This window comes from Vidua chalybeata, chromosome 5, assembly GCF_026979565.1.
Source record: "Vidua chalybeata isolate OUT-0048 chromosome 5, bVidCha1 merged haplotype, whole genome shotgun sequence".
In the NCBI taxonomy this organism is placed as follows: Eukaryota; Metazoa; Chordata; class Aves; order Passeriformes; family Viduidae; genus Vidua; species Vidua chalybeata.
The window spans coordinates 29958560-29974987 of NC_071534.1; the positions used below are offsets into that span (position 1 = coordinate 29958560).

Below are 16428 nucleotides of genomic sequence, written 5' to 3' on the forward strand. Positions count from 1 at the left end.
ATGAGGCTTCTATAGAAAAGACCATACTCAAGGATTATACTTTGAGAAATTCAGAAAGAAATGTAGAAGGAGAAGTCTTTCTCCTGTTAGGATTCCAGAGAACAACTTCCCAGGAAGGGAGGGTGCATATCTGGACTCTCTTTTACCACATGACTGACAGATTCCTGTGTCTGTGTCCTCAGAAAAAGCTGCGCAGGTCACAGCACGCTCGCAAGGAAACAGAGTTCCTGCGGCTCAAGAGGACCAGGCTCGGCTTGGATGACTTTGAGTCTTTGAAAGTCATAGGAAGAGGAGCATTTGGGGAGGTTTGTGGCATTCTTATTGAACAGGAGATTAAAATGGGATTGACCACTGTAATGACACATTCTAATTACAATTTAATTAATTGTTTTACTGCTGAACGGCAGGTATTTATGCCATTCTTCAAGTGTGATAAGTCTGGTGATTAATTGCATTGATTTCCCCAGACTTCTGGCAAGACACTTAGTTTCCCATGGCTTCCCACACTGATGTTGCCCACATGGCCCTCTGCAGTTATGGATTTGCAGTGGCACAGCCCCTCTTGATAAACCTCCTTTCTGCCCTCTGTCACATCAGTTGTTTCTCCTCCTGAATTTTAACTTACACAGGCCAAGCTACCCGGAATTCACTGTGCCTGATGACTTTTCCTTAAACAGAAACTGTTCCTCGTTAGTGTTGTACATGGTGCAGAGAAATTCCTTTTTCAATATTTAACATACTGGAAAGTGTTTTGAAATATTTAACAAGAAAACTTTTCCATACCTGGCAATTGGGAGTGTTCCAGTGGATTTCTGAGGCAGAGAAGATTGACTGGGTTCTCTCTCTTGGTAAAGGTCCGCCTCGTTCAGAAGAAGGATACAGGTCACATTTATGCAATGAAGATACTGAGAAAAGCAGATATGCTGGAGAAAGAGCAGGTTTGTGATCTATAAGTCCCCTAAATTTCAAACTTACCCTTTCTAGACAATGTTTTCTGCCTTTGAAAACCCATACAATGGGCTGGAAGTCTGAAGGGTCTATGGTGTTGCTACCACAGCACAAAAGCAGCAGAAGTTAGGAAATAAATAAGGTCATGCAACTGCATTTAAAAAATACTTTAATTACAACCAGTTTGTAACAGTGACAAAGATTTTCTTTTTCTCCCCTTATCAACACTGAGCTTATAGTATTGGATCTGTAAAATGCATTTCAAGGAAAATACTTCAGGAAAAATAATCCTGTGCCAAATTAAAAATGGAGGTATTTGATGTTTTCTTTTAAAGAAAACCTGTAGAAATCACACTGTTTAGCAATATTGTCTTCCTTGGGTTTGCTTTATAGTTGGGTTAATCTTGTTGGGAGTTTATTAGTTTTGATTTTGTTTCTGCTTTTACTTTTTAGCTAGCAATTCACTGTGAGGACACAGCAAGTACTTTAGCATCACAAAGCAATCAAGGGTGGCTGTCTCAGGAGATAAAAGAGGACTTTTTTCATACTATCCAAACCTTACCCATCATTTGCACATCATTTCCTTGCAGCAGTGGTACTTTTTTTTTTCCTGGCACAGATTATTTTGTCTCCTGCAGCTCATGCCCTGAATTTAGGGAACCAGAGGAGCAGCAGGGTGTGCAGAGCAGCCAGGATTTGTGTGGTGCTGCCCCCATTTCAGAACCTGATGTGGGAAGGAGTCTGAGCTCACACTCTCCATTCAGTTTGGGACAGTGACCTTTACTGGCCAATGTTTATCTGCTGGAATTTTCATGGCCTGCCTTGTTCTGTGCAGAGGCAACAGAGGACACATGTAGAAAAAAAAAAAAGAAATCGTCTAGTATTTTTTTTTTCCTCAGCTTGGTAGCACTGGGAGAAGTCCTGGCTATTTTTAAGCAAAGTTTTCCTGTTGTATTTTAGAGCTGCATTGAGGAGTCAAGGGTGGAAAGAAATACTTTCTAATGAGACTAAATAAAGCCAGATAAATTCAGGCTGGAGTGTCTCCTGCAGAGGGAGAACCTTTGCCCCATGCAGCCCTCTGACAAGATTCATGGGAAGATGTTCCTCACCAGGAGAACAGGGGAAAAGATGCAGAAGACTGTTTGCTGCTTTTTTTACAGCTGTCAAGAAATATTTTTCCATGCATATATCTTTAATTTTTCCTCCAGGATGAGGGTATATTGTAGTGAAAACACACACCCCCTCCACCCAATCTCTACTATTCTTAATTTCCAGCAAATTATTCCAGCTTTCCATATATTTTTCCAAAAACTTAGCTGGAACTGGAATATCCTGGACAAGGTCAGATATTCCTGAACTCACTTGCACTTTTTCCACCAGCTTTGTCAGTTCTTTCTAACAAACAGAACCAGCTTAACAAGCTGTGCTTTGTGTTTCTAGAAAAACCCTAGGAACTTGTAAAAAATAATGGAAAATGTGAATATGGAAAGAGCTAGAAAAATAGTTCCTTTGCTAAAGGTCATGAAAATATGCTGTAGAGCTAGGAGTGTAATGTGATGTTCCTTGTTTAAATACTTAAATACTGTCCCTTTAATAATAATAATATTTTTAAAAAAAAATTTAGGTGGCCCATATCAGAGCAGAAAGAGATATTCTGGTTGAAGCAGATGGAGCCTGGGTAGTGAAAATGTTTTACAGCTTCCAGGATAAAAGGAACCTTTACCTGATCATGGAGTTTTTACCTGGAGGTAAGCTGGTGCTGTGGCATCAGGTGATACAGGTACTTCTTCTTTAGCTTTTGTTGGCAGCTTTATAAAATATTGGAAAAAAACCCATGCTGTATAATTTGTGAAAATAAACATATTAACACTTTTTTAAATTAAGCTCCAGTCATGTGACCATTCCTGATTTTTAGGGGAAGGAAAAATTTTAAAGGGGTATTAAATAGACTTGAATTAAGTAATTATTCTAATAGAAATTTCTGCTTTCTGTGACTGAGGCTGTTAACAGGTTTGTTTTGACTGTTGAAAAGCCCTTGTTCAAACAGTTTGTGCAATAAATTTAATGTGTGTAAAAATCCACTGTATTTTCCAGGGCTGTTCAATTAAAATTCCTGTTTAGGATTTTCAACTAAAAAAAGTAAGTTGGGTTTGTAGGTCCTTGCAGTAATAGTTTTATGGTTAGTAACTATAAGGCCAGTTACAAGGTTAAATTTGGATTCTACTGGGGTTTCTTACAGTTTTGTGATTTAAACTGTTCTGATCCCTAAGTTGTATTTTCTTCTCTTTGATGAGGTGACATGATGACCTTACTAATGAAGAAGGATACTTTATCAGAGGAGGAGACCCAGTTTTACATTTCTGAGACTGTGTTGGCCATCGATGCCATTCACCAGTTGGGATTTATCCACAGGGACATCAAGCCAGACAATCTCCTGCTGGATGCCAAGGCATGTACTGGGCTCACCAACTGCTGGTGCTTCCAAGATCCTGCTGAGGAGCAGTAGGAGCCACTGGTGCCACCCCAGAGGTTTAAACTGGCTGGAGGGAATGCAGGGAGTGCCCAATGTATTTTCCTTGGAGAACACCAGTATGTTTAAACAAAGGCAAATCTTACTCAGAAGCCTTTTAACCAATTTAAGGCAAGGCTTTTAAGGGACAAAACCCACTCAGGGTGACCAGATATTCAGACACATTAAAAGGTGCATCATTCCTTTCATGCATCTTGAAGTAGCTGTGGACAATTCAGACAATGCTAAATGTTCAATTCCAACAGTTCCATTTATTTCATCACCCACTCACCTGTGGAAACTCCCTCAGTTAGACTGACCATGCTGGCCATGAAATGCACCCAGAAAGCATCACCAAATCATGGAATTATCTAGATTGGAGAAGATCTTTAAGATCATGGAGGCCAGGAATTATCACAGCATGCACAGGTCTGTCAGGTTTGATGGGTTCTATCTGCACTGATGTCTGGAAACCTGATTAAAGCCAAGGTTACTATCAAAACCTTTGCAAAAAAGCAAAGGAATTTTGTCCTGGAGGCCTTCTCCGTCACAGTGGTATCCAGTTCAAAACAAAACCAGGCAAAGTAGCTGCCCTCAGCTATTGGGAAATTGTAGATATAACCATTTGTGGGAGGCCATAGCCTGTTGGAGAGAAAACAGACCCTTCCAGTACACCAAGGTTCAGTCTTTGCTTCCCTGCTTGTCCTGTGCCAGTCCATCATGGCCTGAGAGGGCATGTGCAGTGATTAAAACTCTTTTTTTGTTCCAAGCACTACCTATCTAAGTAATGGTTTTGTGTTCTCTGATTGTTTTTTTAGGGTCATGTAAAGCTGTCTGATTTTGGGCTCTGCACAGGTTTAAAGAAAGCCCACAGAACAGAGTTCTACAGGAACCTCACACACAACCCCCCAAGTGACTTCTGTGAGTATGAGCTGTCCTAGTTTAACATATAAATGGTTTTGAGCTGCAGCTGTACATTGTACCTGTGTTTCTGCTGGGATAAGCAAGATGGGGCAGGCTGATTGCATTTAATTGAAAATCTGGAAATGCTTGTTTCTGGGTTATGGGAGCATTTCACAGGCAAGAAATTATGATTTCTGCAGTGGTCATGTGTTTTTGCACATTCATACACAGATACGAACACACATGATGTAAGGTATCTATATTTTAATGTATTTTTCATAATGTTAGTGAAGTTACAGAACTGCTCTTTCAGGAAGGGCATGGGTTCCCTGTGCCAAAAGGACTGAAGTCAGTGACAGTCTCATGAAACTTTTCAGAAGCTGGTCTAAAAATTTTAGCAAATTCTAATTTGGAATTGCAGATATGTGTCCTACTTACATGAGTTTCAGCTGTGCATTGGAGAGTAGTTATTCTCATGTTCCCATTTTCAGTTATAATCAAGTATTTGTTTCTAGACTAGGGTTCTAAATATACAAAATATTTATTTAAAACTGGAGCCCTATAAATCTTTTTTCTCTTAATTTTTACAAATACACTTGTTATTTAATAACTGCTTTGTAAATTAGCATTTCAGAATATGAACTCAAAGAGGAAAGCAGAAACATGGAAGAAGAACAGGCGACAGCTGGTGAGTTAATTAAATAACATATAATTCTTGGATTGCTTTTAAACTAGTTACAGAAAGTGGTAAAACTCAGTGCTAATGCTCCTGGTTTTTAAAACCTGTAAGGCCCTCACATGTGGCTCTCTACAAGCTCCCAAAATCACAAATAACTCAAAAGAAGGGGTCCAGGTTGGAATAGCAGACCCTGCTCTTCTCTATGCCTTTGTTTGCCTCATGAGCATCTGGCCCAGGCCCTCAGGTGTCCTCAGCCCCTGGCCAAGCTGTGTCTGGGGCTTTCTGCAGCACTGGCCTAATGTGGACTCCTGGCTCTGATTCCTGCAGCTCAGTCACAAGCAGATGTGTGGCTGCATGATTCCTTTTCAGAGAGCTCATTCTGCTGAATGGAAATGTGGTGCAAAGGCTGTGGGATGGTGCTGGTGCTGGAGTGTTCCAGCCTGGGTTTGTGGTGAGGAGCAGTCACATAATGGGGGACTTGTGGCATAAACTGAATCAAAGCAAAGTGTCTGTCAGCAATGGCATTTCAGACTTCCATCCCTGTCCATGATTTTCACCAAAAAAAACTCAGCTGTCAAATTTTGGAACCCTTTATTTTTCCAGACCCTTTTTTAAAAGTATTCCCCAAAAGCTTTCAGGTGGTCTCTTCTTTCCTCATGAGACAAAATGAGATTACATTGCAGCCATCACACTGCCTCGTGGGACTGTATTTTACAGCCTTATTCCAGCCTGGAATTAGATCCCGAAAAGAATTTATCTCAAGTCCAGTAAAGGCTGATGTGTCAGAAATGTGTGGTGAAGAACAGTCCCACAGAGGCAATAAAAGACCAAAATGTCAACTTGCATCAACAGTGTAGGAAAAGGTGCCACATTTTCAGTTTTCCATTGGTTCAATCCTAAATATCTTGGGTCTGTTCAATCAAACAAAGTGTTTCTTTATGGTCAGACAAATGAAAGTAAAATATTTTTGTGGCAAAACTACTTTTGGGGGACTTTTTTGTTCTTTAAGGGTTTTTTTTTGTTGGATTTTGTTTTTTTCTCTCCTTCCTGCCCCATGGAAGATGTTTCATCAGTAAAGAGAAATTCCCAATACATGGCTTGTGTATCATGAGTGTCACACCTGGGAATATACCACTGATTATGCCTTTAAAAATAAACAAAGACCACAACAATAGGACTTCTTGGGTATTTTTGTAATGCAGCTACCTGAAACTTAAGCTAAGATGACCTTCTGATATTGCAGTTGCAATATTCTATGATTTCATCATGTTAAAGAGGATTATTTCCATTTATTTTCAAGGTTCTCTGTGTTTATTAATATAAAATAATAATATTCTTGGGACTTGAGTTCCTGTGAATTCTCAAATTAAGCATTCTTGCTCACCCAAACAACAAGATCCTGTATGTAAATCCCAGGAAAAGGTATTGCAAAGTGTAAAACCACAGTATTTCTCTTTTAAAGAGATGATTCCTTTTTTCCAGGCATATTCTACTGTGGGAACCCCAGACTATATTGCTCCAGAAGTGTTTATGCAGACTGGGTACAACAAGCTGTGTGACTGGTGGTCCTTGGGAGTGATTATGTATGAAATGCTAATAGGTATGTTAAAAACCGCAACTTAAGAGTTGTTCAAAGGTAACAGAACCATTTGTTCACAAGAGAAAACCTCTGGCTAATACTTGTTATATTTGGGAGTCCCAGTGACAAAGGCAGAGGCCCAGGTCACTGCTCTCCTGGAAAAAGTTTGTTGTTTTTTTTTTTTTTTTTTTATTTGTGCAGGGTATCCACCTTTCTGCTCAGAAACACCACAAGAGACTTACAGGAAAGTTATGAACTGGAAAGAAACGTTGGTATTTCCTCCAGAGGTGCCCATTTCAGAGAAAGCAAAGGATTTAATTCTAAGGTCAGTGAGAAAAACCCAATTCTGGCCTCTTGGCCAGCCAGGGTCATCTTCCATCAGGGGAAATTCCTGTTATGTGTGAAGGAAGCTTTATGTTGGAGGAAAGGCTGGTTTCTTCTGTTGCCATCCTTGATGGATTTGTAAACTCTTCTTCCCTTTGCCATTTATTTTACATGAAGGAATAGGGTGAAATGATCTTGATTTGTACCATGGTATAAGGAGAAACAGAGCAGACCAAAAATAAAGTGATCAACACAGAATTTTTTTCTTCTCTGAGGTGGCAAGAAAATAACCACTCACCAGTATTTAATGCACTGAACAGAAATCTTGGGATGTTTTGGATTTACTGACTTCTTTCAAAATGCCAATTTTTAGTTTGCATTGAGGTTTTTGTGAGGGTTTTGGAGACAAGGTCAGGCAGAAATGCTGTCTTATCCTGGGAGGGTTTGGGGGGCACATTGCTTTTGGTTTTGATTTTTTTTTCCTTTTTTTTTCTTTTCAAAGCTAATGTTATAGCTTTATATAATATTGTTACAGGCAGAAAGGGGAATGTGCTTGACAAAACTAGAATTTATAATTAGTTCCAGCAGTGCTCCAGTAACTTACAAAAATATAACAAATACAAAAAACAGTTATCCTGCATCCAGCTAGTGATACTAACAGCTCAAATAATTGAATTGTCGCTAATCCTCGTTAATAAGTCTGTGTCAAACAGTTAATATTGCATTTTCAGTATCTATTTCTCTACTGTTCTGCTCAACCTTCCTTATCAGCATCCCAAGTTCTCTGCTGAACAGAGTAGAGCATTACTGCTGAGGATTTTTTCCTCCTCAATTCTGGCCGTGTTTGGGGAATTTTTAGAGATTTCAGTGTATTTGTTAGTATGTCTTGCTCATGCATCTACTTACACAATGACTACTTGAATTTATCATTGCCTCTACAAGTAGAAGGGTTAAAATTGGGGTAAAACATCTTAGTTATAGGTAATCTGTTAAAATGAGGTCAAAAAAGGTTGGACAGCAACCACCTTGGGCATTTTGGGTACTTTGTCCATTACAGATTGGAGAAGTTATGCAATGTGTGTTCTAGCTTAAAGGGAGATGCAGACAAAGCTTAAGGGTTATAGATAGAGATCAATCCAAATGAAAACAAGCTCAAGTTCAGACAAAGCCTGACAAATCCTGTGGCTGAGTGTTGTTACAGGTTTGAGGTCTGTTGTTAGTCCTTGGCACCACCCAGCCTGCTGGGCTGCAATACAAATACAGGCAGGTTTTCTTCCCCACTGACACCCAACTACAAGCAAAAGAACTTTAATTTATAATTGGGTACAATTTATAGCCTAACCTGCTGTGCTACACATACAGACGATGGCTGGAATTTATTGAATTCCTAGGCAAATGTTGGTATTCCCATCTCCTGGATGAGATATTTGAAAGGCTTTTCCAGTCCAGGGGAGAAGGGTCAGCCTCTGCTGCTCCCTGGAACAAATCCTTGAGGTCACTGAGTTGCTGTCTGAGAGCTTCCACCTCCCTATTTTCCTTCTTTAGGATTTTAGGCTTTTCCTTCTGGTCTGCTGGAGCAGGTAACAGTCCCCATCTCACCAATCCTCTGTCTCCAATTTCACCTTTTTCTTCCTACTATTTAATGGCTGCTTCTCATAAACTGACAATTTCTTGTGGGGTTTAAGCTGAGGTTATGCAGCAGGGCTGTATCTGAAACAGGCCCTGGGTCTTTGCACCATCTGCACCTCTGAGGAGAGGGAAGGGGGAGAATGTTTAGAATGGGCTGGCTCACTGGGATTCCAAAATACGACATCAGAGAGCTGATTTACTAAGTATATCTATTCTTAGTTTGACTGTGAGAGAGGGATGTTTATTTAAAATAGCTGAGAGCATGCTAGGGCAGTTCTCAGTAGTAGGGATTTAAGCCTCCATTCCAAAGTGATCTTACAGGACCAGAACATGCAGCAGCTTTTCACAAACCTGGAAGATGGGGATGCAGCAGTTTAGAAAAGGTGTCAGTTATTGGCATCATAGTTTTTTGTTTCAGGATTTAACAATGTTCTGCTTCTACTGTTTCCCTTCTTTCCCAGATGTAATGGCTGCTTTGATGTTACCCCAAGTGGTGGAACAATTTGACAGAACTTCCTGAAATTCTTGATACTGGATACTATTGCTTCTGTTGGAATTTATCATAACATTCATTTTGTTTTTTCCCCTTTTCCAGGTTTTGTATCGACTCAGAAAACAGAATTGGTAGCAATGGAGTAGAGGAAATAAAAAGTCATCCATTTTTTGAAGGAGTAGACTGGGGACATATCAGGTATGTATATACACACATGTTTTACAGGGAGAATAAAAGCCATGAAAGCAAGAATTGCATGTAGTGTGATGTCAAGGACAATTTTTTCGAATTTATCTTGCATTTTGAAAAGCAGCTACTGGCAGTAGGGAGGTGACACTGAAGGTTTTCTGGCCTTGCTGACGTGCATAGAAATCGTCAGAGTTTAACTGACTTGAGATAGCCCAGATTGTTCCAGACTGCCCAGAATGGAAAGAAATGGTTGTAGGGTGGCTGTGGATTTAATTGTAAGTGTAGTAATTGGAACTGTGGTGAGTTTACAGGTGTAAGTCACTGCCTTTCCCACAGTGCTGTGTCCCAGTGTGAACATTTTGCTGGCACAGATTCCTTGGGCATTTTCAAAAGCCACCTTAGAACTCCTTCAAGGGCTCCCTGACTGTGGAGGTGCTAAAGCAGTGCCAGCCTGGTTTGGGAGAGAGATGCTGAGTGTCACAAAGAGGAACTACACTCTAAAGGTTTTGGATGAGGTCCAGGCTGATCAGCACTGGAATTGTAAAGCTCTGGGTTCAAGTGCAATCCTGCTGGGCTGGGTTTGTGAAACAGGGTAACCACAGTGGTGGCTGGTGACAAGATCAGGGTGATAGCTGTGTGGCATATAAGTGTGGGATGCTCTCTCACTTAAAGATGTTTGCTCCAAGCCTGCCACGAAGACACCAATGGGGACAGGGAACCAAACAATCTCCCCATGGTGTCAGCAAACAGGAAAGTCAGATTCATCTGTGATGCACTCAGTGGAACCCTTGTGCTCTGCATCAAGGGAAGTTGTAAGTGTAAAAAGCTAAGTTAAAACTGGAACTTAATGTCTCATTTCACAATATTCACTCTTCTGGCATTTATCTTTATTTGCAGGGAAAGACCAGCTGCAATCCCTATAGAAATCAAAAGTATTGATGATACTTCCAACTTTGATGAATTTCCTGAGTCAGACATTTTACAGCCAGGTGAGACTGCTATTGTAAATTCCAAATCTCCATCTGTGACATGCCAGAATACTGCACAGATGCCTTTGTTATTGTTTATATTAATTTTTCTGATGCCTCAATCAAGTTAGTCTCTAGATCAAGTCTCTATATTTTCTTTGAAATATGAGTGTAGACCTGTGATCTCTCATACCTGCAAAGCCCAGAGATTTTAAGAATTCAAACTCTAGGTAAAAATGGTTTGCACAGGTAGTGAGCACAGAAAGCAGTGGAGTTTTCTGCCAAGCAGTCTGTCTAACCAGATTCTGGTAAAACATCATGTGCTGATTTGCTTTTCATCTTCAGTGACTTTTGAGGTTTGTGCCAAACATAAGTGTTGAGATATTTGTGGGTAAGAATTTTCAGACAGTTGATTACTTAATGCAGTATTTGATACTGCTGAGTTGCTCTGTAAATCACTTCAGGGTTTTTTTTTTTAGTTGTTGATTTCTCTTGGCAAGTTACAGGAAATTTTCATATGTAAAAGGCTTGGTTCTGTGACATACAAGTAGTCCCATGTTCCCACTGTTTTCAGTTACTTGAAGATTGGCACATGCTTAACAGTGATTAATTGCTGTCTGCTAAGTGTAGCTGTGTTAACAGCCATAAGAATTATCCAGAAGCTGTTGTTTATTTTTTTTTTCTGAAATGGCTTTTATTTAATGGTGAGGAAGTTTGTCCTTTTGATGCAAAGCAACACATCTCCAGTGCCTAAGCTGGTTAAGTCCATATTTGGATAATGCCAAGAACATTTATATTATTTTGGCATTTCAGACCCACTGAAAATGGTACTGTACATGTAGATACCTAAAAAATCAGAGTATCAGAAATGTCATGAGGTTTGTAATTGTGTATCCTGTGGGTGTGTCAGAGGCTTCTGCCAAGGTATGGAAACATGGTAGAGAGTGTAGACATAATTTTTTAAATAGGGCAAAACAAAAACCCCCTTTTTCTGCTTCAGAATTCTCTCCTGAAATTATAACTCAGACCAAAAGGCAACTTGCCTGATTAGAAACAGGACTTCTTCCAGGTGTTTCTGTTGACTAAGGAAATAAGAGTTCAGGGCTGTTTAGCTCTGTGAAAAGTGCTCTCAGAAGCAGCCTAGGTTTAACTCTTTTAATGTGTTTGCTTTTGTTTCTGAATTCTAGTGCCAAACACAACGGAACCTGACTACAAATCCAAAGACTGGGTTTTCCTCAATTACACCTACAAGAGGTTTGAAGGGCTCACGCAGCGTGGCTCCATCCCTTCCTACATGAAAGCTGGGAAGTTGTGAAACAGAAAACAGCCCCCCAAAAGGAAATTACAAACACAAACCTCAGGTAGCTGCATCACCAGGCCCGCTTGGCGTTAGTTATCAACACATCGACTCTGGTGCGCATTGATTTCACATGGAAATTCTACAGGATTAGGATTTCTAAGAGTACTACAGGAATTAGTTGGCAGTGCCAGCTGGCTTTTTTTTTTCCTTTTTTTTTTCCCCTTTTTTTTTTTTTAATATTTGAATATTTTTGTTAACTTTATTATACAAAGGTACTGGAATAAAAGGAACATGCATCGCTTTTCCTGCACTACCTATGTGTGGATAACAGTTAATTATGCCTCTCTGTACTGTGGCTTTGTTTGTACTGTAAACCATCTAATCCACCCAGGAGGGAAACATATCATTTGATGCAGCATTGTTGTTGTACTGCTCAGCTGGTGGGGTTTAGATATGCAGTATAAAGAAAACTGTCCACATTTGCAAACCTCTCTGAGCAGTTGCTCAAGGGTGTTCCATTTGTGGTCTGCAGATCCCCCATGAGTGTAGCACATGGAATTATTTTAAGTAGCAGTGTTCTCTGGGCCTCCTTGTGTCCTGTGTGCCCTCTCTTGCCCTGAGTGCAGGATTTTATCAGCTCTTCATTATCATCCCTTTTGTCCCCTTTCCCACAGTGTGTGGCAGTGAGGCAGTCCCTGTGACCTGTTTAGTGGTATTTCTGCTTTAAATGATCATTGGCAGTATTGCTGTTAGAAGTGATGATGCCTGCTGGCAATTTCGGAAGAAAAAAGTAATCTAAGTAAAAAGTATCAATATTTTTAGCAGAAGGGAAAGGTTCTGATAAGTTTTGAGGAGATGACAGAGTTTCCAAGACTGCATTCCTATCTCTGCTCTAAAGCAGATCATCTTTGAGCTATTCATAATTCAAACATTCTCTTTTCTCTGTGCAAAATGTGTTCTAGAGAAGTGATCAGATTGCTGCTTTTTCTTTTTTTGCCTCCCTGAGCAGCTGCAGGCAGAAGGGATCCTGCTCTAATGTCTCCAGAATCTCAGCCTCTGCTCACACAGAGGAAATGGAGTGTCCCACTAGATTCAGACTCTCCAGTGGACTCCTTTTCTTCCAGGATCTCCACCTGGCATGGCCTTGGGATTAGAAGGGATCAGCTGAGCCTGCAGCGCAATTTCCAGGGACCACCTAAATGTTCTTGTGGCCAGTCTGCAGCATGGTGACAACTTGACAGCTGAGCCAGGTCTCCTTTCCCCGGGCAGAGGAAACAGAAGCAGAAATACCTCCATGTGCAGGCTCTGGTTTTGTTCATCAGCCCAGCAGCAGTTCAGGACTGAGTTGTACTCCCTGAACAGTTTGCAATTGTTTGGTCACTAGTGACTTTCTCTGCCTGTATTTACAGCTTATCTGCAGGGCTTTGAATCTATCACAGTACAGCAGAGATCTCTGCTGTCATTTTCTGGTCACAAGAGATATACAGCAATGAACAATTCCCCAGTGACTGAACAAGCAGAGTCACTGTTGCTGTCTCCCTCCTCTGAACACCAGTGAAAGGCACCCTAAAACCTCTGCGGCCTCCTCTGTGTGGAGCACAGGATGTTTCAGCATACAGCAGGAAAGATTCCACTGGACAGACTTTTGTAGCAATATGGGAACTACTGTTAGAAAGCCATTAGACAAATATTTATTGCTGTTAGGCACTGTGGTATCAGCTGTTCTGAATTATTTGTATGCTCTGAAAAACATACGTGATGTTGATCTGTTGCATAAGAGCCCATTTGCCAGCAAGGTTTCTGTGCATCTATGATGGGTAGGTATTCTTCCCTGATCCAGCCAGGATCCCTGATCCAGCCTTTCCTCCATGGTTTTGTCTCCCCTGAAGCATCTAATATCTGTTGTTTATACCAAACAGTTTCAGTCTTCAGCTCCTCAAAGAGAAGTAGCCACTGCCTCAGGCCCATCCAGTGTTAGAGTAAAGCTAAGCTGAGCTTCTGCCTGAGTGCTGGACTGAGGCAGGAACAGCTCCTTGATCTCCCAGATTTGCTTCCCAGACATTACACCAATTAACATCCCTGTACTGTTGTTGGAGCAAGGTCCTTAAAAATTCTCCAGTGTTGTTCTTAGCCTTGTCAGAATGCTGAGGCTCAACCTGTGGCCATCCAAAGGCTGTAGAAAAACAATAACTCAAAAACAATAACTTAAATCCACCTTTCAGGCATTGTTCTGTCAGTGCCCCAACAGCTCCTGAGGCTTCTCAGGAAAGGAAATGCCTTTCCTAAGGCCTTGGCTCCAAAACAGAGAAGCTCAGGCAGGAGAAAAAAAAACCCCTGAGATGCAATCTTGGCCTCAAAGGACACTGCTATTCAAAATAATTTTCATTGGTTTTAATTTCCAGTCTCATCCGTGGAGCACCATGTGCACTGGAATTGGAATTCCTGGAACCACCACCTTTCAGAAGAGCACAGTAACCCCATTAACTGCAAAGAAGTCTTTGCTCAAACTTGTTGAGACAAGCTCAGTTTCATGGAAACTGTAAATGCTCAGTGATACTGGTGATTTTTTTTTTCTTGTGGGGCTTAGGGGAGGGCAGAGAAATACACATTTAATTTAAAGCTATCTATTAAACAACTCTGTCTGTACATACTCACCGGTTTAAAAACTCGGGAAAAAGCTCAACCCTTCTACTTGCAACACTAAAGATAATACTAATTTAAAACTGCAGATGATTAATCATATCAGTGCTCACATACGAGTTACATCCATAAGGAAACAGCTTGCAGCCTATCTAGCATAAACTCCTGTATTGTGGTAGTTGAGTTTTTAAAATTTTTTTTAAACATAGCATTATTTTAATCAGTAAGTCAAGTTAAGCAATATTAACTACTGCTTTTAGGATGAGATGGGGTTTTTTTAAAGGTGAAACTGTGACACTGTAATGGATTAAAGAGAACAGCAGGTTAATCTACACTGGCTTTCAAAAAAAATGGAAGTGCAACATATCTTTAATTTTGTTTTTTCTGTCTGATTCCTTTGGATGGCTGTGTGTTTTCCTTTGGCAATGTTTGTCACTGTGCCATTTATTTTTTCTTATTCTTGGAGTACCAAAGATCCTGAAATGGCTTGATGATTGCAACCATGTGAAAATTTATTTTCTGGAAGTATGTTTTGTTAAACTTTTGTTAAAACGTGAAATTGTGTATGCAAATTGTTATCAGAGGTTTGCTGGGACATTTATCTATTCCAGCAGGGAAAACTTGAGTGCATTGATGGAAGTGTAGAGCCTGAATCCAAATTCTGGATTGGAATTCCCTGAAAGTGGGGAGGAAGCTTAGATTGGGAACTGCAGCTGAGCTTTTGCACTTCGTTCCATCTCCAATCAGCATGAGTGAGTGGCCTTAGGTACAGGACATCAGCAGAGGTTGTCTCATGTGTAAAAGGAGTTTAAAAAATTGCCAGCATTCAGAAATCAAATCTTGTTGATACTGCATTTGCACTGTTCAATTTGCCTTGCTGGAGAGTTATAGAAGTGTTATTTTTATAGGTCAATCGTTCCCCACCTGAGCTGTTGGGGAGACAGTCTGGGATAAGGGCACCTTATCTGCTAGAGGGAGTTCAGCCAGGGGGCACCAGGAACAGCACACAGCTCTGCTGTCAGCTCCTTCCCCAGGGGTGGCATTCTTCCTGTGCCCAGCAAGCAGGGAATGCTGCAGTCTAGCCCATGTAATGCTTAGGAAGTGCTCTCACTTTCTCAATAACACAAGCAATTACAGGTGGTGTAACACACTGTACCGTGTCCTTTTACTGCTGGGATCTCACAGCAGCTCGTTCTTGGAGTCAAAATGGCAACTGCTATATTTTTCCTAGACTGTTTCATTAGTTGTGGTTGGGAAAGTTACATAGAAGCATTATAAAAATTTATATGAGGCTTTTTACAGCAATTGAAAATAAAAGTAGCATTCTTTTTGTAAAGTTGCAGTTTTTGTTTCTTTCACCCCAGTGTACTGGATTTCTTTTCTAGAATGGGAGACGTCTAAGGAATTGAGATCCTATTTTGTGGATTCTCATCTTGAATTCCATGGACAACAAAACACCCCAGTGTTGTTACACTCCATCAGACAGTAGAGAAAGCAAATATTCTTTGACTTATCCTACCTGCAGTTACATGAAGAAGCTACTTCTCAAATGGTTACCGATGTTCTCCAGAGTCTTACCTTCCCCATAGGCTGTAATTCATCCAGGAAAGGCTTCAGGGGCAGTTGTGTCCTTTGATCCACTATATAGAAGCCTTTCTGTCCTACTGTTCCACTTTCCCTGCCAAGTTCAGAGCAGCAGAAGCAGTGAAAGTTGTGTAAAAAGATCATCAGAGTGGAGCAGCTGAAAGCCAAGAGAAGTGAGCAGACACTGCCTGGCCTTGTCTGGAGCCCTTCTGAGAACAGGAGGCCTCTCTCCCTCCACTCCAGTATTGCTGCTCTCAGTAAAAATACAACAGAGTTTTGCAAATTCTATTTAATGGGATCACCTTTTTCTTCCCTTGACTGTGCATGATTGTATGGCAGAGCTACACATCATAAGGAAATATAGGTTTAGTACTTTATCTCCTTGCATTACCAAATCAAGTATTCCTCTGAAAAAGCACTTGAATGGCAAATATGGAGGCTATGCTCTCAGCATGGGTAAATATATTTTTAAATCTTATATTAGTTTAGGGTTTATAAGACATACTGCAAATATCTACATTTTTTATTTCTTTGTTCTTATACAAAGTATGCCTGGTACCTAAGCAAAACAATAATGCTTTAGACAATAAAAGGCTTTTTCTGACAATCTTCCTAAGGAGGGAGAAGGGAGGAAAATCCAAACAGTCTGTCTGTCTTGGGAGTGGGGACAATAGTGGCTCCCG

At 40.6% G+C, this 16428-nt stretch overlaps 1 protein-coding gene across 10 annotated transcripts in view; it reads left to right on the forward strand.

Annotated features, from left to right (window-relative positions):
• The window catches only part of STK38L (serine/threonine kinase 38 like), a 58748-nt gene extending 43251 nt beyond the window's left edge, over positions 1 to 15497 (forward strand). For 8 of the 10 annotated variants that reach the window (XM_053942759.1, XM_053942751.1, XM_053942758.1 and 5 more), the window contains 11 exons: positions 183 to 305; positions 855 to 938; positions 2573 to 2696; positions 3243 to 3397; positions 4276 to 4378; positions 4987 to 5048; positions 6522 to 6639; positions 6820 to 6943; positions 9167 to 9262; positions 10151 to 10242; positions 11409 to 15497. In XM_053942759.1, the coding sequence (XP_053798734.1) occupies positions 183 to 305; positions 855 to 938; positions 2573 to 2696; positions 3243 to 3397; positions 4276 to 4378; positions 4987 to 5048; positions 6522 to 6639; positions 6820 to 6943; positions 9167 to 9262; positions 10151 to 10242; positions 11409 to 11536 (1209 nt within the window). In that variant the 3' untranslated portion in view covers positions 11537 to 15497. The remainder of the gene's footprint in view (positions 1 to 182; positions 306 to 854; positions 939 to 2572; positions 2697 to 3242; positions 3398 to 4275; positions 4379 to 4986; positions 5049 to 6521; positions 6640 to 6819; positions 6944 to 9166; positions 9263 to 10150; positions 10243 to 11408) is intronic. The other 2 variants (XM_053942760.1, XM_053942761.1) reach the window with 2 other exon arrangements.
• The last annotated feature ends 931 nt before the right edge of the window (positions 15498 to 16428 follow it).